The 21,469-nt window shown below is 38.3% G+C and overlaps 2 protein-coding genes across 8 annotated transcripts in view; one reads left to right on the top strand and one right to left on the bottom strand.

Moving 5' to 3' along the window:
• The window catches only part of DTL (denticleless E3 ubiquitin protein ligase homolog), a 40,399-nt gene extending 35,116 nt beyond the window's left edge, over positions 1-5,283 (bottom strand). For all 5 annotated transcript variants that reach the window (XM_067729023.1, XM_067729025.1, XM_067729024.1 and 2 more), the window contains exons 1-2: positions 5,094-5,283; positions 128-253 (exon numbers count right to left, since the gene is read on the bottom strand). In XM_067729023.1, coding sequence (XP_067585124.1) covers positions 128-253; positions 5,094-5,145 — 178 coding nt within the window. In that variant the 5' untranslated portion in view covers positions 5,146-5,283. The remainder of the gene's footprint in view (positions 1-127; positions 254-5,093) is intronic.
• A 148-nt stretch (positions 5,284-5,431) lies between these two features.
• Positions 5,432-21,469, top strand: part of INTS7 (integrator complex subunit 7) — a 92,390-nt gene continuing 76,352 nt past the window's right edge. The window contains exons 1-4 of one of the 3 annotated variants that reach the window (XM_067729026.1): positions 5,432-5,693; positions 16,983-17,112; positions 18,286-18,432; positions 19,566-19,703. In XM_067729026.1, coding sequence (XP_067585127.1) covers positions 5,600-5,693; positions 16,983-17,112; positions 18,286-18,432; positions 19,566-19,703 — 509 coding nt within the window. In that variant the 5' untranslated portion in view covers positions 5,432-5,599. Of the gene's footprint in view, positions 5,694-5,742; positions 5,909-16,982; positions 17,113-18,285; positions 18,499-19,565; positions 19,704-21,469 lie in introns of those variants that run through there. The other 2 variants (XM_067729028.1, XM_067729027.1) reach the window with 2 other exon arrangements.

Consider the following 21,469-nt stretch of genomic DNA (forward strand, 5'->3'; position numbering starts at 1 on the left):
TTAGAAAAACTCTATCATCTATCTAATTTACTTTTTCTTGAAAGGGAGACACCCCAAAATATTTTCCCTCTTTAGAGTGAAATAGATCATTTCTGACCAAACCTAGCTTATACAGTAGTTCCCTTACCAGAAGAGAAGGTGCATCCAAAAGGAGGAACTGGGGCTCCTGTTTCTCCATAAGAAGTGTGCTCATCATTATAGTTGCACTGATAACCAGTAAGAAGGGACTGTAGAGGGTATTGTGAAGACCATCCTAAGGTAAGACAAAATTCCTTATAGAGTTCCAATATATCACATTTCAGTACTTTTAACAAATGCAGAGGTTATAAATTCATTTCTAAAAGCTTTATATACTTAAGTATAGATCCACTCATTATCCATGGCCCTCTAGAACACAGTTTCAGGTATTTTCCTAAGGGGTCCTAAGGAAAAAACGAAAGAGCACTCTCAGCTTCTGGTGAGACACAGCTTTGGGCTTATCATCTTAAATGGAGACTCTTGCTAATACATTTAAGACTGCAAGAAACAAGTGGCCTTTGCACATTAGAAAAGATCTTACCCCTTCCCCCACACTTTGGAGACAATCGCAAAACACAACCACAAAGACTACCACAACCATTAAAACTGCCATTCTCGTCAATTAAAATTTTATGTTTTCAGAGTTTCTAAATCATTACTGCAAACTCAAGTTACTAGCAACATCACACATAAGCCAATGGTCAGAGAGTTAAAGGAAATAAGGTATGTCAATGTGCCTACTGTAGCCCCTAGTATATGAGAGAGGAAGAAATTCAGGGTGGAGGGAAAGTTTATTCTGCTTGGGTCAGAAAGCTGATGTGTACTATGGTCCTAAAATAGTAAACCATCTTGATTTGTTTTATCATTTTGATATGTGGGTCAACATATTTTAAATATATAAAAGAAACATTCTTTCAATATATAGTTACTGAGAACCAAATGTTTAGTAAGCATGGGAGGAAACAATGAAGTTACAATCTAGAGAGCTGTCTAAATAATTAACAAACACTCTCATACTTTAGGGTACTTTCAATTCTCACTTTTCATAAAAAAAATACCATTTGAAGAAGACATCTTAGCCTGATATAACCTCAGACAAATCTGGTTTTGCATGTTCATAGAAATAACCTGAAGAAATGCAAACGAGGCAAATAAATTCGGTCCAGATTTAGTAATTATTCCTGGGGGTATTACCTTAAGGCTAGATACGATTGTAAACAAGCCATTAAAGACCACTAAAAGAAGAATATGAATACAATAATTAGTTATGTGGTCGAGTTCACAAATATCCATCTACGGAATGAATTTTAAAACAAAAGCCTCTGTTCTAAAGTTATATAAACATACACTTGTAGTTTGGGATTAAAAAAAAACAAAACCAAAAACTAATCACAACTCATGAATTCAAAAGGAATCTTGAACAGTTTAAGTGGAACTGAAGATGATAAGCTCTGGAGACCTAAATTCTTTACAATTAAACAGTGACCCCTCAACTCTGTCTCATTGCCTACAAACTATATCCAAACACCAACAAATGGCCTAACATGGCTTAGTAACTGGTCCCTATTTACCCCTCCACCTCTGCGATTGTGACAACACACACTTCATGGACAAGCCCCGTAAGCTACTTTTGGATCCTTATTGTTCTATTCTGTTTCCAACATGAGCTTGTAATGGTTTCCCTCACAACACTCATTTGGAAAAGCCTATTATTTCTTCAACGCACAACTTAAGCCCCTGGGGTTACATGCAGATTTTTCAAGGAGAATGAGAGCTGTCGGAGAACTAATTTCCAGATACTCAACTTCCATATATATATGTATTTCTAAAACTGACCTGTCTACAATGTCGAGGTCGAAGGTTTTCCCCCTCTTCATCACTACCTTTCTTCCACTTTTCAAAAGAAAGGCATTTCCATGACCCAATCTTATACCTTGCGTTGACTCAAGGTACAAAAACTCCTGGGACCCCATTAAGAGACAATTGGATAACTCCTTTAATAAAGGCATCATAAACACCCAAATCCATCTCTTTAAAACATAGACTTTCAATAAATTTTTATCTTGCTTATTTATTGAAATTAGTAATCCATAGTTTTGATCAACGACATACTACTAAAAATAGTAATGATAAGTCAACCCAGAAGAAACTTTTAACACTTAGAGCTTTATGATCACAGAAAACATCAATTTAAACATATTTTTTTACACAGAGAAATAAGATAGCATGATCAATAAAATGACTTTTCAAGCTTAAAATCAAATCACATTAGGATAAATTCTGTGGGAGAAATAAAGTGGTAATAAGCTCAAGGGGAAAAAACAACTATGTAGAATATCTAGCAGTTAGAATTAGTTCATACTTTTCAAAAATGATTGATGTGATTATTAAATCACTACAGTATTTACAGTCTATTAGATACATTTTAAAGACTGATGTAGCAGTAGCATTTTTATTTAAAAAGGTCATCACTCACAATATGGCCAGAGATGACATCCTTTGCATCTGTTTAAACTTATGATAAAAACTTTCAGATACCAATTTAAAAATACACAGAAGAGTAATCAGTTTCCATTTCAGAAAGATCATTGGCGGCAATGTGGAGGATAAACTGGAAAGAGGGAAACTAAGAGGACATTTGGGAGACTTGTTACAGTTCAGACAAGAACATATTATGGCCCAACCTAGGGAAATAGAATGGTAAGCAAAGGACAGATCCAAGATATGGTGAAGAGGCAAAATCAGTGGGGATACCGAGGAAGAAGGATTAGAGATTTTAAGGGGACTTCTCTGAATGCGTATCTTGAGGAAAATGGAGGAATTCTGATTGACTCTCAGGTTTCTGACTGTGAAGACCAGTTTAAAATAATGAGAGCATTTCCTAAAATAGGTAATATAGCAGGTTTGGGGAAAAAGTGAGTTCGGTTTTGGGTATTTGAGTTTGAGATGCTTACAGGACTGACCATCTGGATGATACAACTCTTACAGGAATGGATGTAAAGTATAGGGAATGGAAGGTTGCAGGTAGTAATAGAAGAAACCCTCGTTACAGCTATGATCACCCATGGGAGTAGGTAGAAATAGAAAAGGGGCCTAGGATGGAACACCCTCATGGAAGGGGAAAGAAGAAGATGGTCCTATAAAGTTCAGTGCATTATATATAACAATGAATGAATTTCAGTGCCTAACACATAACAACACATGAGTATTTGGGGGCTCGGGGTGGGCTGTCTCAAAACATGCCACAATGGCATATTGATTATTTTGCATTGAAGCTGCTTGAGAAGCAGCTGATGCAAGAAGGAAACTCTGACCTCCCTGTCTCCCTGAAAAGCAGGAAATAAATCTCTTATGAAAGGTGCACTCCTTGCAACTGGAGGTAGAAGGACCCCCTAATACGTCAGAGATAGGGAATTCAGAGCCAAGAAGCGTGTGTAAACAAACCTTGTTACTTCTTTTATTTTACTACCTGAAGCCCAAACTCTGTTTAGATTCTTCACTTAGTAAGCATCCCAAACCTAAGTTTCTTTGTCCTGTCAATTCCTCACAAATTTATTGTTTGTTTATTTTTTTGTCTGACGAGTATAAAAGCTGCCTTGCTTTGGCCATTTCTTAGTCCCATTTCTATGACACCTCCATGTACATGAATTAAAATTTGTTTTTCTCTTGCTAATCTGTCTTGTGTCAATTTTATTAGTCCAGCCATAAATACTCAAGAGGGGTAGAGGGGAAAATTTACCCCTCCCTGATAAGTATTTGTGAATTAGAGGGAAAAGGGAAGTAGACAGAATGTAGAATTAGGAGAAAATCTGTTACAAAATAAAGGCTTCACAGCTTGCTCCAAGTCACACAAATTAAGTAAGGAGTGGAGGTGGAATTAAACCTCAGCAAGTTTAACTCCAAAGACAGAGATCATAACTACTATGCTGTACTGACACTCATGACAGAAGACAGAGAAGTATCTTAAGCAAGGTCACAGGAGAGACAGAAAGAGAAGCATTTAGAGTATAATTTAAAGAGGTAAGGATGGTAGGGTTTTAGATTGGAGGCAGGAAGTGGAGGAACTACTCTCCAGTCTCCTTCTCAATATCCTTCTCCTAGACCTATGCCTTAAATACAAAAAGTTCACTTCTCACATTATTTTCTTTCTGTTTTTCACATGGTTTCAAGCGGAAAGACCTAGTCCATCTTTAAATGAATGAGATTTCACCTGCAGCCAAGCTTAGTCTGGGTAATAATTCCCTTATCAGAAACTTACCAAAAAGTTTCAGGTTGATGACACCCAAACCTAAGCTCAAAATTCTTATTGCCAATGTTTTAACATAAGGAACTTCAAGAACTGGAGAGAATAAATCAGTTATCTATACACTAACATGGAAGTATTTCCAAGTTTTACCGTTAAAGAAACAAAACATTTTTATCCCATTTCTGTAAATAACAATACTTATTACCTCTGGCATTGAAGAACATTTGGAATAAAATACTTCAGTCTATTAGTAATGGTCATTTCTGGGAAATGTACTTATGGGCATTTTTCGCTCTATAACTACGAGTTTTTATGCTCATGTATTAATCAGGAGGAAAAAATTCTGACCATGCTAGAAGCAGATGTTCTGTCTTCTCTGCTTGACTGAGTTCCTTAACAGCGGGTCATAGTCACTGTCATATATAGCAGAGTAGGGCTCACTAAGTTTCCACAACAAATGAATGAATTAATCAATGAATACGAGTCTTGACGATCTCACATAGCTGTTGAGAAAACCACACATACTCCCATGAACGCGTTTTCCAGTTAATGTGCAAAACAGACATAGCCGTAATGGAGGCCAGTTAACTCAGCGTCCCTCCCTCCGTCAGCCTACACTACAATTGAAAAAATCCCGATTACGACTAAAAGTGTCTCGAGAGCACGAAAGTGCAGCTTTCTTCAGTACTCTTCGCTAACACGAACTCGCTCTGCCTGTGGGAGAACTCGGCGGCTGGGAAACAGAACTGGAGTCGGCGTTGGTCCGAGGTGTTGTTCGGGGGGAGGTGAATCCCGCCGGCAACAGGCAGCGGTTAGGGCCGTTACTCACCATTTCTCGGGACGCCAAACTGGGGCTGGCGGAGTACCGAATTGAAGAGCATCTGGGCCGGAGGAAAACTTTCAACTGAGAGAAAAGCCGTGGAAATGCCCCCAGATTCAGCAGAAATCTTATGTGGCGTCCCTTAGAACACGACTAGTTATTGCCTCCAACTCCCGCCACCGTAAGCCCCGGCCACCAAACTCCCCGCCAAACTGACGTCACGCCCTCTGATTGGCTCCCGCCGCGGCGTCCGGGCGCGTCCGAGTCACTTCCCCCTTCGAATCCCCGCCTCCTTTTCTCCCAGCCGCGGGAACCTGGAGTTCCTGAGCTCCCTGAGCGCCTGCGCGGGGGGCCGCAGAGGCGCTGGCGAACGGCGGGGAGACCAGAGCGCATGCGTAACACGGCTTGACAGAGCGCGGAGGAAAAATCCGCGAGAAGGTGGTGGAAGAAGATGGCGGTGCTGGGGAAGAGTTTGCAATCTTTCTAAATAGGCTAGTCGAGTAACTGTTCGGGTCATGGCGTCAAACTCAACTAAGTCTTTTCTGGCAGATGCCGGCTATGGCGAACAGGAGCTGGATGCTAACTCTGCCCTTATGGAATTAGACAAAGGTATTCGAAAGAGCGGGCTGAGCGGGTGAAACGCATGTGGGGGGAAGTGGCGCCCCCAGGCGGTGGTAGCCTCGTGAGAAGCCGGGAAGGCGCATGCGCCTATCTTCCCTGGGCGGGGGCGGGCGCTGGCGCCAGTGCTTTTGGTGAGTCCAGGGCTTTTGCCGCTTTGCGAGATTGCCGGGAAATTGCAGCGTTGTTAGGTTGGCCTCGTACAGGTGAAAAAGTAGCGAGTGGGGGCCGTTTTGACCACTTGAGGGCACAGTTTCCCGATTTTCCAAGCAGTTTCTAAAAACGATAAATTGAAATTGTGAAATTATTTTTCAGTATGTTCAGTTGAGACCAGGTCTTCACCAAGGGTGCTGAATAATAATCTTGCACCGACTTATAACGATTCATTTAATTTCTGTAATTCTTACCTGCCGGTTATTAGGCAGGTTAAAAATAGGGCCAAGACCATCCGAAAATCAGAGCCCCTGCTCATTCTCTGCAGACGGATTCCACGAGTTCTATTTCCTTACGGGAGTTGGAGTGGTGGGAGCTTGGTGTAGTGGTGGGAGCTTGGTGTAGTGGTGGGAGCTTGGTGTAGTAGTAGGAGCTTTGGATAGACTGAGTTGAATTCTTATATCGTTCATTTTATGATCCTGGACAGGTCACCTAAGTTAACCTAACCTTGTTTTTTTTCTGTGCAAAGTGGGTAAAGTACCATTGAGCTAGCAAGATTATTGTAAATATTGTGATATAATGGTATGCAAAAGAAGTCTTTATTAAATGCAAAAGAGATTTGCCTTCTTTCTTAGATATGGATATGGGAGGCATGGGCAGATACTTGTCAGTAAAGAACTGAAGTATTAAAATGAAACCTTTGTTTTCAGTGTACTTAAATGATTTTTATTGAATGGGGGAACCATTTTGTCACCTGGTATGCAGTTAATTTTTAATTAACTACAACCAGTGTGTAATATATTAAGAACTAGAGGTTAGAAGGATTTTTCTTAAAGTCCACTTTGAGCCACTTCCCAGCTCTCCGACTTGGACACTATCTTATACTTTTTGGGGACTCTTTATTTTGTTTGTTTTTTAACCTGTAAACATTTACAGCAGGTTCGTCTAGATAAGAGTTTCTCAGACTTTTTAAAAAAGCTTTTAACTCCTTTTGATCAACATAAAAATGCCACAGCACTCCAATGAGATATTCCTTTGGTTGAGTCACAGTATCTTTAGTGCAGGTCCATCAGCCAAGAAAATGATGTTGAGCTTTGATTTCTCAACAAATCTATGAGGACTTTTCCCTCTAAAATATAAAGTCATAACATTAAATGTGGTTTTTTTTATAAATTTTATTTTTTTAATTTATTTTTTGTAGTTGAAGTATAGTTGATTTACAATGTTGTGTTAGTTTCAGGTGTACAGTAAAGTGATTCAGTTATACATATACATGTTATCTATTCGTTTTCGGATTCTTTTCCTTTATGGGTTATTATAAAGTATTGAGTATAGTTCCCTGTGCATTCTTTCTTTTTTTAAAAAAATTAATTAATAATTTACTTTTTGGCTGTGTTGGGTCTTCGTTTCTGTGCGAGGGCTTTCTCTAGTTGTGGCAAGCAGGGGCCACTCTTCATCGCGGTGCGCGGGCCTCTCACTATCGCGGCCTCTCTTGTTGCATAGCACAGGCTCCAGACACACAGGCTCAGTAGTTGTGACTCACGGGCCTAGTTGCTCCGCGGCATGTGAGATCTTCCCAGACCGGGGTTCGAACCCATGTCCCCTGCATTAGCAGGCAGATTCTCAACCACTGCGCCACCAGGGAAGCCCCTGAATGTGTTTTTTATACACTACATAATCTTTCCCTCCCCATTCTGATATTTCCTTCCTTATTACCCTCTTAAGAGTTGCAGGTCTGGATATCTAATATTCCTACTAATTCTGTAAAGACATTTTCTACCACTGTGGTCCAGGTGGACTCATCCCATAATGACAGTAGAGCAGTGGTGTGGAACAGAATTGGGATGGGACTTTGAAGAAATGAGAAATCTAGAATTGTTTAATTCCGAAAAACTTGAAGTTGTAGTAAGAAAAAATATAACACAATTTTTCCTTCTTAAAAATTGAAATAGGAATATTTCAGATCTGTAAGAAATATATAGGTGGCTATTGAGTGTAAACCAGGTGTCTGTCCTAGATACTAAGTGATGGTGTTAAATCCTCCCAGCAGTGCCTTGGGTGAGTATTTTACAGGTAGAATTTGATGTGGGGTTACTTGAATGCATGGATGCTCCACAGATACTGAGGGACTACTGTAGTGAGGAGGCAATTGTATCAATAGCAATCCAGGGAAAAGTGGCTTGGGCCAGGGTGGTTACAGTGAGGCTGTGTGAAGTGCTGAGATTCTGTATATATTTTGAAGGTATAGCCAACAAGAGTAGCTAATGAATTGGATGAGAATGTGAGAGTTAAAGTAGTCAGGAGAAACGCAGAGGTTTTTGGTCTGAGCTCTTGAAAGTATGTATTGCCATCTACTGAGTGGATGAAAATCAGATCAGTTTGAGACTGTTAAATTTGAGATGTCTCTTAGACATCCAGCTGGAGATGTTGGGTAGGCAGTTAGATATACAGATGTGATACTTGAACTACATTATAAAGAAGTATCTGTAGCACTAGTGTCAAGAAATACACTTGGGAAATGGTGCCATTTATAACCTGTTATATGTTTATAACCATTGCACTTTGTTCCGAGCGTTTTGAGCAAGCATGGCAGTAAGCAACTTGTTTCTGATCTGTCTAGGAATAAATGGACGCTCTTTTTTTTTTTTTTTGCGGTACACGGTCCTCTCACTGTTGTGGCCTCTCCCATTGCGGAGCACAGGCTCTGGACGTGCAGCCTCCGCGGCCATGGCTCGCGGGCCCAGCCGCTCCGTGGCATGTGGGATCTTCCCAGACCGGGGCACGAACCCGTGTCCCCTGCATTGGCAGGCGGATTCTCAACCACTGCGCCACCAGGGAAGTCCATGGATGCTCTTTTAAAGCTGACTTAACTCTGTTCATTTAGGATGTAGTTAGTAACACAGAAAAATCATCCTTTATATAATAGCCATTAAGTCATTCAACAAATATTTACTGATCATCTACACTGTGTTAGGCACTCAGACTTGGGGCTATATTAGTGAACAAAACAGCTTTAAGAAGCTCACATGAGGCAGACAGGGCTAGATCAAATATGGCTTTGTTAGGACAAGAAGTTTGGATTTATGCAAAGTGCATTGGGAAAACATTGAAAGTTTTTAAGCAGAGGACTGACATGGATTGGTTTACATTTTTGAAGGTCACTTTAGCTCCTATGTAGAGGTCATTTTGCCTTCCCTTTTTAAAAGTTTTAAGCTGATAACCATGCTGCCTGAGCTGTGAAGACAGCAAAGTGTCAAATCAAGTATAACTTATGTATATATGACACATTTCATAATCATTTCTATAATATAGGCATTACAAAGGACATATCTCCCATAATTTACTCAGTGTAACTTTCACTAATGTAACTTCTACACTGTCAGTCTAAAGATTTTTAGGTCAGCTGATGGGAAGTTGTCCCAGTGATTTAGGAAAACTTATGCAAGATCTCCTTCACCCTGGGTGAAAAGGAGAGTCTACCTTAAATGACGTCACTCAGCCTATCTGCTTTCTGTAAGGTTGGCCTTGTGGGGGGGATGAGATCCAAGAGCAATGGGGAAGAGAGTGGTTTCCCTTTCTTGCACCTGGGCAATGAGAAGGAAGGAAATGTAGGGGGTGGAGTTGCTGTCTGAGGTGTTGGTGAACTTAATGTTGCATGGAAAACTTGATGGTATGTTCAATGAAAAAGTTAATTATGAAATAGGAAATTGATGTAAATCAGGACAACTGTCTGTTTTCCCTTAGATGCTGTCACTTCACCTATGTTCCAAAACATCTGAATTCTCAGACTCTGGAAGAGACCACAGGTTGCTTTTACTCTGTCCATATTGGTACAGATGTAGTTGGTATTATGATAAACAAATATGAGGCCCTGTGAGTATCCCCATATCCCCTACTAAAGAGGGAGGTCTCTGCAGCCAAGTTTGTACCAAGTGACTAATTCCAGGCCATAAGTGATTCAGAAGTGGACATGTGACCCACACTGAGTCAATCAAATTCTTTCTCTTGAGAATCTGTACTACCAGACCAAACTTAGTGTGGCAGTATTGAGAAGTGGACCTGTAAGATCATGTAGAATTAAGGTCAGACTCTTAACTCAAAGCCACATAAAAACCAGCATTATAAAGGACTGATTCTTAAAGCCTGGCTGGTGATCCTTTGATGGACTATGAACTGATCCAAAAATCCAAGGGCCTTCTTTAGTTCTTACTGAAATCCATAGACTCATTTTTACATATGGCTAAAAGCTATTATCTTGTAACTTACAAAGTAAGTTATTAAATATTCCTAAAAGTTGGTATTCATAAAAATAATTTGTTTATGATTCTAAATCAGTATTTGTGCATACTGCACAATATTACGTACATTCTCACCATGTATATTTACAGATTCTAAAGTTTGGGGGAAGGATGCTTTATTATTAATGCATCATCAGTTGAACTGACTATCCTATTAGTTGTTTTTATTCTTGCTTTTTAAATATAATTTACTGAGATGTTACCATGATCAGTTTACTAAGCTGTTGTGAGATTGCCTTGGTATAATGTGTGGTGCATACTTGTGTTTGTATTTCTCCCCTCCCCACCTCATTTTTAATGAATAGACTTTAAGATGTTATGGTTTAAGATGTTAGGGTATTAGGGTTCCATTTTGAATCATTCTCACCCTTTAGCTAAAGCAAATGTATACAACAAATTCTCCTAAAATGTGCTTGTGTAGTAGTGTGTATTAGCAGTGTTCTTTGTAGTGGATATTAGTCATATTGGTGGTCACTTAGCATCTTGTGAACATTCTATGCTTGAGGAATGGCCCACACCACAAGCACTGTCTCATCAAGGTGGAAGCAAAAGCTCACTTTCCTAGTTTCCCTTTTAAAAGTGCAGGAGAGAATTCCCTGGCAGTCCAGTGGTTAGGACTCCACACCCTCACTGCCAAGGGCCCAGGTTCAATCCTTGGTTGGGGAACTAAGATCCGCACAAGCCGTGCGGCCAAAAAAAAAAAGCACAGTATGTGAACTAGGCTTGCCAATCAGACAAATCTTCTCCAGGCTCTGTGATTTAGTTTAGAGATGCAAGAAGGCAGAGTTGAAGAGTACTTGCAGTTTCCTTGGCAGCAGCAGTGGCTGCAGTGTCCATAGTGTATAGTAGTAGCAGCAATGGCTACTACATTCCTAGATGATAGGAGAGCTAATTCTAGCATCTGGTGCTTCCCAGCAACAATAGTTTACCTCATCTAATCAGTTTGGCAGTGTGGAGTTAGGTGTTCTTAGGAGTTTTGCCTTGAAACTGCTTATTACTTTAATAAACACTCAATAAAAACTCATTTCCTGCCTAATCATCAGAGTTAGCTTCTGTTGCTTGCAGCTAAGAACTCTGACTGATACATGCTACCTAGCAATGTATGCTGTTTTGAAAACTTGATTGATGTATCACAAATCCCAAGTTTACCATAATTTATGTTATTTCTCTTCAATTCCTTGGAATTTGTCATCCCTCAGAATTATACCACTCTGAAATCCCATTCAGGTATCTCTTCTTTAATCTTAACCTCTGTCCTCTAGTTGCTTGCTAGAAATGCATTTTAGCATAATAATTAGGACCAGATTGCCAGGATTTGAATTCCATCTCTGCCATTTATTAGCTGTTGTTTCTTAGGCAAGTCGCTTAACTATTCTTTACCTGTGTCCTCATGTTTAAAATGGGAATTATTGAATAATACCTAACTTCTGTGAGTATAGTGAGAGCTTAATACATGTAAAATGCTTACTAGAGTATCTGGCACAGAATAAGCACTTAATATGCATCATCATCATCATGATGATTAACTGCTACTTTAACATTCTTTATTTCATTCAGACCTCAGTATACTTACCTCTCTACTTCCCTTACCTCTCAATCCCTTTGTGTTTTTACTTCTTTATCCAGCTTAGATTTTATGGTCCCTCATTTCATTAATTTCATTAAGTTTCTTACCAGTACTTTAAATTCTCATCCAAGGTTCTATTTTAGTCATGTGTGCCCAAAGGCAGACAAAAATTGCTGGAGAAAGTCATACAACTTGGTATGTGGCTTTTATCAGAAATGACACAAACCCAAACTGGCCTTCAACACAGACCCACAATACTACAATGTTTCTTTCTTTAGTCAGGATTCTCCCACCTTCTTTAGTGACATTTCAGATCTTTAAATTTTCAAAAAAACCCCCCAAACCCCAGAAATCCTGGGTTTTATGTGGAATCTCATTTCATTTTTAATATTTGACAATGAATTCAAAACCTTTGAAAACATTGTATCATAAAGTTACTCTTAGGGCCAGATTCAGCAGCCTACTAGTTTTCAGTCAAATAAGATTAAGTGGCAGAGGATAGCTTGAGGATCTACTCGCCTACCTTCACAAAACAGCTAACTAGATGCGTGGGCCCCCACTGTAGAGATTTGGTAGGTTGGAGAGGAACCCTAGCATAGACATTTTTGAAAAATTTCACAAATGTTTCTGATGCAGAATCAGACCTGATAAACCACTAGCGTAGCAAAATGTTCTGCACATTTTAAATGAGAAATACGTTTAGAATAATGAATTTCATTGCTGCCAAATGGATTTTGACTGAATAAGCAATTTATGGACAACTTATTTTAGTTCTTCCTAGTCTACCTGCATGTTGCAACTAAGTTGAGCACTGTTTAACTCCAGACACTGAAAAGGAAGAGATCTCTGTTGCTTTGGTGGGAGAATAAAAAGTAAAATGTAGAAACAGCAATCACATCCTTCCACAGTGGGTCTTACGGTGGCATTCTTATGATCATTGGTCTTCTGATCAGGGTATTTTTCCTCAGATTTGTTGTAGCTAGCAACAGAAGTACAGTGAATAACCTCTTAAACCCCTCTAAGAATAAGATCTGCTTGTGCTGAGCTGCTATTTTCAGGTGCTTGGCTTATACTGGAGTTGGAATTGGCCTAGAGCAAGCAAGCTGGGTACCATACTGCCCCAGCCTAGGATTGTTGCTGCACTGCAGGCCTTAATGCACTTCTCTCTTCTCTTGTACCCTAGCTTCTGACCTTCTGAGCCAGCCTAGCTTCTCATTTCCTCTCTCATAAAACTCATATCAGAAAATAAGCGAGACATTTACTATTCTTTAGCTCATGTACCCTGATGGGTCTATTATGGGAATGAGGGTCTACTTTATCTTAAAGAAATAAAATTTGACCACACTAGAGAAATCAAAACCTTTCTTTGACCAGATGCAAAATTATCTTTGGTACATTTTAAATCAGCATGTTTAAGTAAATGATTTGGTCTGTGGTTCTGTTTTTAAAGGGAAGGTAAAGTGGATCATATTCTGTTGAGGAGACTCCCTGTATGTAGACCACTTCCTACTTTACCTTTTTCATTCCAACCAAGGTTAATTTATTACAAACAGAACTTTACTATCCTTTGTATCACTCAACTCTTGAGAGAGAGAAGAGAAGGAAACAAGTCCAATTACTGTGGGTTCTCCCAGCATTCCCTTCCCCCAGCACAAGTACATAAGCACACATCTCTTCCTTCTCTGTTCTCACACCTCCATCCTTACACTTGCCTTTCTTTTTCTCCCCTTCCCTTGTGTCCTTCAGTGCCCTATCTGTGTGTCCCTTGACCCCTTTTTCAAGGATACAGGAGCCATTGCCAGTAACCTACAGTGTCTCTGTTGGGACTGTGCATTTAGTGGGAAGAAGACTCCTAGATCTTCTAGTGGCAGTTCTTGTGTGTATGGAAGTTGGTGGGTGAGGGGTGTAGGGAGAAGGGAGCAGACAAAGAAGGGGTATGTTCTAAATATCTCAGTTAGAGTTAATTTTGAATTAATTTTCCCAGAGGAACTTTTATTGTAAGTGGTTATTAGATTATGGAGTACTATGACTAGTGATAGTGCTATATTTTTTCCTATGAGGAAATATTTTCCAAGTACCAAATAACTAACATGAGTGTACCTATAGAACTTAACTCATTAGGAAGTTGTAGAAATTGCACGTGCAGATTTACTTTGTGGTTGTCTTATGTATTGGAACAAAGTGGCAACCAGTAAAGAGCCCTCTGTCAACTGGGGGAAAACCACACAATATAAGAGCTGTGATTTGAGTTTTATTCAGTGTCTTACTGAGGACTATAGCCTTGGCGACAGCCTTCCAGATAGCTCTGAGGAACTGCTCTGAAGAGGCAGAGGGAGAGGTCAGTATACATGTGATTTTGGCTAAGGAGTATGTGCAATCCAACATATGTCTCGGTAGAAGGTTACTGCTAGTCTAAGGAACAGATATCTCAGTTAATGATTTTAGTGCTTTTCTAAGTGTGGGAAGATGCAAGAATCTGGGTTCATAAAATTTTTTTTTTCCTGAAATATAACTATCTAAGGGCCTGTTTTGCCTGTTTTGCCTAAAGCACAGAGTGCCTCATCTTGTTCTTTGTCCTAAATTCCTTTCAGGTGTGCTGTAGGTCAGCGACTTAATCTTTGTAGAACTGAATGGCAAGTGACATTCCTTGTTTTACACCTCAGACAAACATTTCCTTTGTCATTTTTTAACAGTGAACAAACTTTACTGAACAGAGATGTTCTAGGGCACTTACTCTTGTGCAGATAAAATCAGCATTTTGTAAATGGCAAAATACTAAAAGAAAAATATTTGAAGGTGATACTGTTAATTCCATATCAAGATACTCATCCTTAATGAATTTTTTTAAGGATTGAATATTAACTCCTTTTATTTGTTGGATTTTTAAAAAAATCAGATTCATTGAGGGAATTCCCTGACGGTCCATTGGTTAGGACCCGGCGCTTTCACTGCTGAGGGCCCAGGTTCAACCCCTGTTTGGGGAAATAAGATTGCACAAGCTGTGTGAGGCGTGGGGGAAAAAAAAATCAGATTTCATTGAGGTATAATTTGTATATAATAAAATCCACCAAATGTATGCAGTCATGAAACCACTACCTAGAACAATTCTTTCACCCCCAGAACTTGCCCTGTGCCCCTTTGTGGTCAGTTCTCTTTCTTTATCTTCTGGCAACCACTTTCTGCTTTCTATTCCCATAGTTTTGCCTTTTCCAGAATGTCATATACAGTAGTCTTTTGGGACTGACTTCTTTCACTTAGCATAATGATTTTGAGATCCACCCATGTTGTTGTATCAGTAATCGGTTTCTTTTTATTGCTGAGTATGAGTCCATTGTATGGACCACAGTTTGTTTATTCATTCACCAGTTGATAGACTGGGTTGGGTTGTTTCCAGTTTGGGGCTATTACGCATTAAGCTGCTGTGAACCTTTGCATACAGATCTTTGTATGGACAGATGTTTTCGATTCACTTAGGTAAATATTTGGAAGTAAGATTGCTGAGTGTATAATAAGTGTATATTTACCTTGGTAAGAAATGACCAAACTGTTTTCCAAAGAACTGTATAGTTTTGCATTTCCACCAGCAATGTATGAGAGTTTTAGTTGCTCCATATCCTCTTAGCACTTGGTATTGTCGGTCTTCTTTGCCATTCTAATGGATGTGTAGTGGTGTCTTACTGTGGTTTTTAATTTACATTTCATAGATGACTAACAGTGATGAGCATCTGTTCATGTGCTTATGTTTGCCATCCTTATTTCCTCTTTAGTGAAATTTCTCTTCAAATCTTGCCCATTAAAAAAAATTAAGTTTTCTTTTTATTGAGATATAAGAACTGGGCTTCCCTGGTGGCGCAGTGCTTGAGAGTCTGCCTGCCGATGCAGGGGACACAGGTTCGTGCCCTGGTCCGGGAAGATTCCACATGCCGTGGAGCAGCTGGGCCCGTGAGCCATGGCCGCTGAGCCTATGCGTCCGGAGCCTGTGCTCTGCAACGGGAGAGGCCACAACAGTGAGAGGCCGCATACTGCAAAAAAAAAAAAAAAAAAGTGAGATATAAGAACTATGGATAAAGTCCTTTATCAGATACATGTTCTATAAATATTTTCTTCCAGTATGTGGCTTGTTTTTTTATTCTCTTAACAGTATATTTTGAAGAGAAGTTTTTTGTTTTAATAAATTTATTTATTTATTTATTTTTGGCTGCATTGGGTCTTCGTTGCTGCGCACGGGCTTTCTCTAGTTGCAGCAAGTGGGGACTACTGTTCATTGCGGTGTGCGGGCTTCTCATTGCGGTGGCTTCTCTTGTTGTGGAGCATGGGCTCTAGGTGCGCAGGCTTTAGTAGTTGTGGCACGCAGGCCCAGTAGTTGTGGCTTGCGGGCTCTAGAGCTCAGGCTCAGTGGTTGTGGCACGCGGGCTTAGTTGCTCCGCAGCATGTGGGATCTTCCCGGACCAGGGCTCGAACTCGTGTCCCCTGCATTGGCAGGCGGGTTCCTAACCACTGTGCCACTAGGGCCACCAGGGAAGCCGAAGAGCAGAAGTTTTTAATTTTGATAGAATTTAACTTATCACTTTTTAATTTTATGATGTTTTTAATCTAAAAACTCCACTTTTTTTTTATCTAAGAATTCTTTGCTTAACCTAAGCTTATAAAGATTTCCTCTGTATTTTCTTCTATATAATTTATAATTTTAGCTCTTACATTTAGGTCTATGGTTCATTTTGAGTTAATTTTTGTATATGGTGCAAATTAAGGATTGAGTTTCTTTTTTTCTTTTCTTTTTTTAAATTTCCCTTCTGATTTCTTCTTTCACCCTTTCACTTCTTTCAGTGATTCATCTTATTGATTATTTATAAGTGTGTTGCTTAATTTCCAAATATTTGGGAATTTTTAAATATTTTTCTCTTACTGATTTTTAATTTAATTCCATTATGGTCAGAGAACATACATAGTATGATTTCAGTCCTTTTAAATTTGTTGAGGTTTACTTATGGCCCCAAATATTTTATCAACTCAATCTTTTTTAAAAAATAGTTTTTTTCATTATTCTATATCTAAAAGTGACACTTTACCAAATTACTATTTCATATGCCATTTTTATTTTTGAAAAGGTAATGAGTTACAATTGTACTTAATTGTTAAGAATGATTATTACTTTACTGTGTAAATACTTTTACTCTGTAATACTGTGTTGATATTTGCTATTTTTGCCTTATTGTAGCCACAAATTTGTAAACTGTTCTTCCCTTTTTATGCTCTTCATAGGTCTAAGATCTGGCAAACTTGGTGAACAGTGTGAAGCAGTTGTCCGCTTTCCCAGGCTCTTTCAGAAGTATCCATTTCCCATTCTCATCAATTCTGCTTTCCTAAAGTTAGCTGATGTTTTCAGAGTTGGGTAAGTCTTTTTAAGGCCTTGGTGTCCTAAAGCACATTGTTCATATTTCTTTATTTTATATTGTGGTCTGTATTCTTTTTGGCTTTTAGGACTTCCACATGGTTCATTACCATTTTAATGGATGCACGTGGCAATTTGCAACAAATTTTGGTGTGAAATTTAAAGGCATTTTAAGCAAAAGTGAAGGATATAAGTCAGAGAGTACTTATTTCTTTGGGGGACAGGATAATTCAAAATTAAGACAACCTTAATATATTATTGTATATTTTGGAAATATCTGTGGCTTTGTGCAGATAGTTTGGAGAAGTTTCTGATTTAACAGTTTATTTTATAACATGAAATGACATGTTACATGAGATTATGGGTCACTGTGAAGTGCCTGAAACATGTAAGCAAGCACTGAATATACACCTATTTTTTTCCCTCTGCCGTTCCCTCTCCCACTTCTTTCCACCCTTCTCCATGCATTCGTGTGCTTATACACACACCAAATCAGACTTGGAGAAATGATGTTGTAGAATTAGCTTGAGAGGAAGATGACCATCTCCTTGGTTATAATATGACTGAGGAGATTGAGTTTGGGGTCCAGGGCTTCTCTTTCTGTTACTACTGTTTTGGTGCCTTGCAGTAGGACTGCAGGCTTTGCTAACTGCTTATGCTTAGTACTCATCTCATGTACAGTTGGCCCTCTGCAGCTAAGCATTCTGCATCCATGGGTTCTACCAACCATGGGTCAAAAATATTTGGAAAAAAAATTCCAGAAAGTTCCAAAAAGCAAAACTGGAGTTTGCCACACATTGGCAACTATTTACATTGTATTTACATTGATGTATATAGCATTTATATTGTATTAGGTATTGTAAATAATCTAGAGATGATTTAAAAGTGTGTGGGAGGATGTGCAAATACTATGCCATTTTGTATAAGGGATTCGAGTCTCCAAGGGTTTTGGTATGGCAGGGGGTAGTCTGGAACCAGTCCCGCTCCCCACCATGGATATCACAGGATTACTGTACAGACTTTAACTCTTTCAGTGGTAAGACAGAGAATATTAAGATTGAAAAACATTGGCCTATTGCTAAAATTTATTAATATCATTAGTGTTGCTTTGATTCCTAATTAAATATTACTTTATAAAGTGGTCTAATTTATTTTATCTGTGGTTTTTCATAGAAACAATTTCCTGAGGCTATGTGTTCTTAAAGTTACTCAACAAAGTGAGAAGCATTTGGAGAAGATTCTAAATGTGGATGAATTTGTGAAGAGGATTTTCTCTGTGATTCATAGTAATGATCCTGTAGCAAGAGCCATCACACTCCGGTATACTCTGTTATGCTAATGAGTCACCACAAGATTGTTTGAGTTGTGATTATATATCCCCAAAAGGCAATCTATTTACTTTTATCATTTTGAATATTAAGAATTTATTTTTATTTTTTCTACTAACAGTCACTGAGAAAATATGGTAACCATCCTAATCTGTAAATGCCTTGCAGCTAACCATCTATGATGCTGTTTTGGTAACTTACGTTTGAAATATTTCTCTTTGTGGGTGGATGTTCTGATCTGATAACTCTAAGGTGAATGTGGCTTAGCCTCAGCTTATTTTGAACTTTTACCTTCCTGACCTTGTTCTACTGTTTCATGTCAGTTTTCTGTATTCATCCTTGGTTATGTGCTTGTTTTTGTATATGATAATTTATATTTGGACTCCTTGGAGAATGCCAGATATAACCATATTAGTTTCTTCAGCCTTTTCTTTTCTTTCTTGGCATTAAAAAAAAATTTTTTTTAAGTTTTGTTAGAATTTCATTTTGTAAGCCTTATATCCAGCTTGAACCAATATCCTCATTTTAGGTCTATCATCTATGAAATTATATGCATAATTTTTGGATTGTTTGAAACTCACTTTCCTAAACTCTTCCTTCCTCAATTCTGATATGAGCCCCAGGGAGCATTCTCCTCTTTTCTCTTGATATTGAGGAGAGATTTGAAAATCATGATACAAGTAATCACTGATGTTGAAAAAAAGACGGGGAAGTCTTACTTTTTACTTTGCGGATCTGCTGAATAACAAAAGTATTGAACTCTTAATGCTTTGCTGAAATGGACTTCTTTATACAACACTGGAAAATTGATATTTTGATGCTTTAATAATTTAAAAGTTTCTTTTTCTGGGCTGTCTTTGGTACTCAGCATGTACTTCAAGGTGATTCTTAAAAGTTTTACTTGTGTTAAATAAGCCATGTTAGTTTTTCTGACATATTGAAGTATGGAAAAGTGTTTAGAATTTGAGTCACTGCTTGATTTCTAAAATTGATACTTTATTAACCTGAGATTTATGGAATGACCTGTAAACTTTAGTTTTGGTAATTTAGCTTTGCCTGTTTCTTCCTTTTCTGACCTTGAGCTTATTGTATTTCCATTCTTCTTGGGTTTCTCTGTTTGTGCAGGATGTTGGGAAGTCTGGCATCAATAATTCCTGAGAGGAAGAATGCTCATCATAGTATTCGTCAGAGTCTGGATTCACATGATAACGTAGAAGTTGAAGCTGCTGTTTTTGCTGCTGCTAACTTCTCTGCACAGTCAAAGTAAGCATAGGCCTTTTATAATTTGGCTTCCCAGGAAGAGGTTTTGAAGGAATAACTCATCTGTGTATGTAAAACACTAAGGGATACAGAAAAATGTAAATTGCAAGGTGTATTTTCCAAGAGGGTTTCCGTCATGTTGGGAAAACAGGACTTAAATCCATAAAACAGAAAAGTTAAGTACAGATGTTGGCATTAACTGTAAATGAAATTAGAGTTTCCAGAAGGACAGGATCAGCATGGGATTAGAGTAGTTGGGGAAGGCTTCACTGGGGAGCAGAAGCTTTGTCTACTGAACAGCCTTCCCCAGACATACAGTCCTAATACTAAATTGCTGCTTTCTTACTGTCTTCTCAAGTTTAGCTTTTTGGCAGTAGAACTGTGCACAGTTTGACAGAGACAGTAACTTGAGTTGAAACCAATTTTAATTTCTTTGGGATGTCATAGTCTACTATCTTACAAAACAGTATATCTATGTGTGTGTGTGTGTGTGTGTGTGTGTGTGTGTGTGTGTGTATATTTTTTTTTGATGAAATGTTGACCATAGTTTTATGACTGTGTTTGACTTGCTTGATTATCCTCTCTAAAAAATATATATTATTCCCTTTAGTGACTGATGGGGAAGTAGCATTGCTTTCTGGAGGACATTTTGGTAATATGTATTTTGCTTCAAACATGTACATTCCTTTGACCTAGAAAATCCACTTATAAGAACTTATCCTAAGGAGTCAGCAATGTGTACTGATATTTACTTACAAGGATGCTAGTTATAGGGTTATCGTAACCAAAAAAATTAGTAACAACTTAAATTCCGACCAATGTGCTAGTAAGATAGATATGACCGTACAACGAAATACTGTATCAGCTTTTGTAACGCATATATTTTAGAAATATATTTGGAAATAGGTTACATAATGGGTTATATGATATAGATTTATTTAAAAAACAAGTATTTATATTTATGGAATAGAAAAAAGACTAGAAAGATATATATCGAAGTATTGTCTCTGGTTGGTAAGATGGTTATCTTATTTTTGTTTTCTTTTTTACAAATTTCTGTATATCCTGCTAGGAGCAAGTTTTGGTTTTATAATCAGATGACTATGATTTTTTTTAATAAAAAGTAGCATTTACATTAAGAACCTCTGCTAAATTTGGATAAGACTTGAAAGAGTTAATCACCAACAGTCTTCCTTTATATTTTATTAATACATCACATTCTTCTCTTCAGCTGCTCTTATGAAGCCTTCAGAATTCCAGGATTACTCATTGGAAAAGGAGATTAGAGAATAGAAAGCATATAGTCTTTAATTCACTGATCGAAAGTAGTAGGTGTGGCAATAATTGAGGAAGCGAAATATCTGAGTAAAGACAGTTCCTATTTGTGCTTTTGAAAGTTAGCATTTTTTTCTTATTGATGACCAGTAAACATTTAATAGTTTACGTAGAAGCAGTTTTTCACATACCATCCTTTAATATGGTATACTTGTGATTTGTGATGTTTAAAAATACCAAATTAGTGCAATAGGAAAGTCTGAAGGACCTATCTAGATGTATCAGTGTGAATAAGCAAGTACGTCTTTTTCAGATTAGCATTTACCTCTTCCCCCAGAAGTGATGACCTGGCTTGAGATCAAATATCTCAACCAATACGGATGGATTTTTATGTTAGTATCTCCATCAATTTTGGATCTTAAACAAATTAGAGAAACTGGCCAAAAAAGACCTTAAGAATTTATTTAATCCTGTTTCCACCTGTCTGCTACCAC

Source organism: Pseudorca crassidens, chromosome 2 (genome assembly GCF_039906515.1).
Source record: "Pseudorca crassidens isolate mPseCra1 chromosome 2, mPseCra1.hap1, whole genome shotgun sequence".
Lineage (NCBI taxonomy): Eukaryota > Metazoa > Chordata > Mammalia > Artiodactyla > Delphinidae > Pseudorca > Pseudorca crassidens.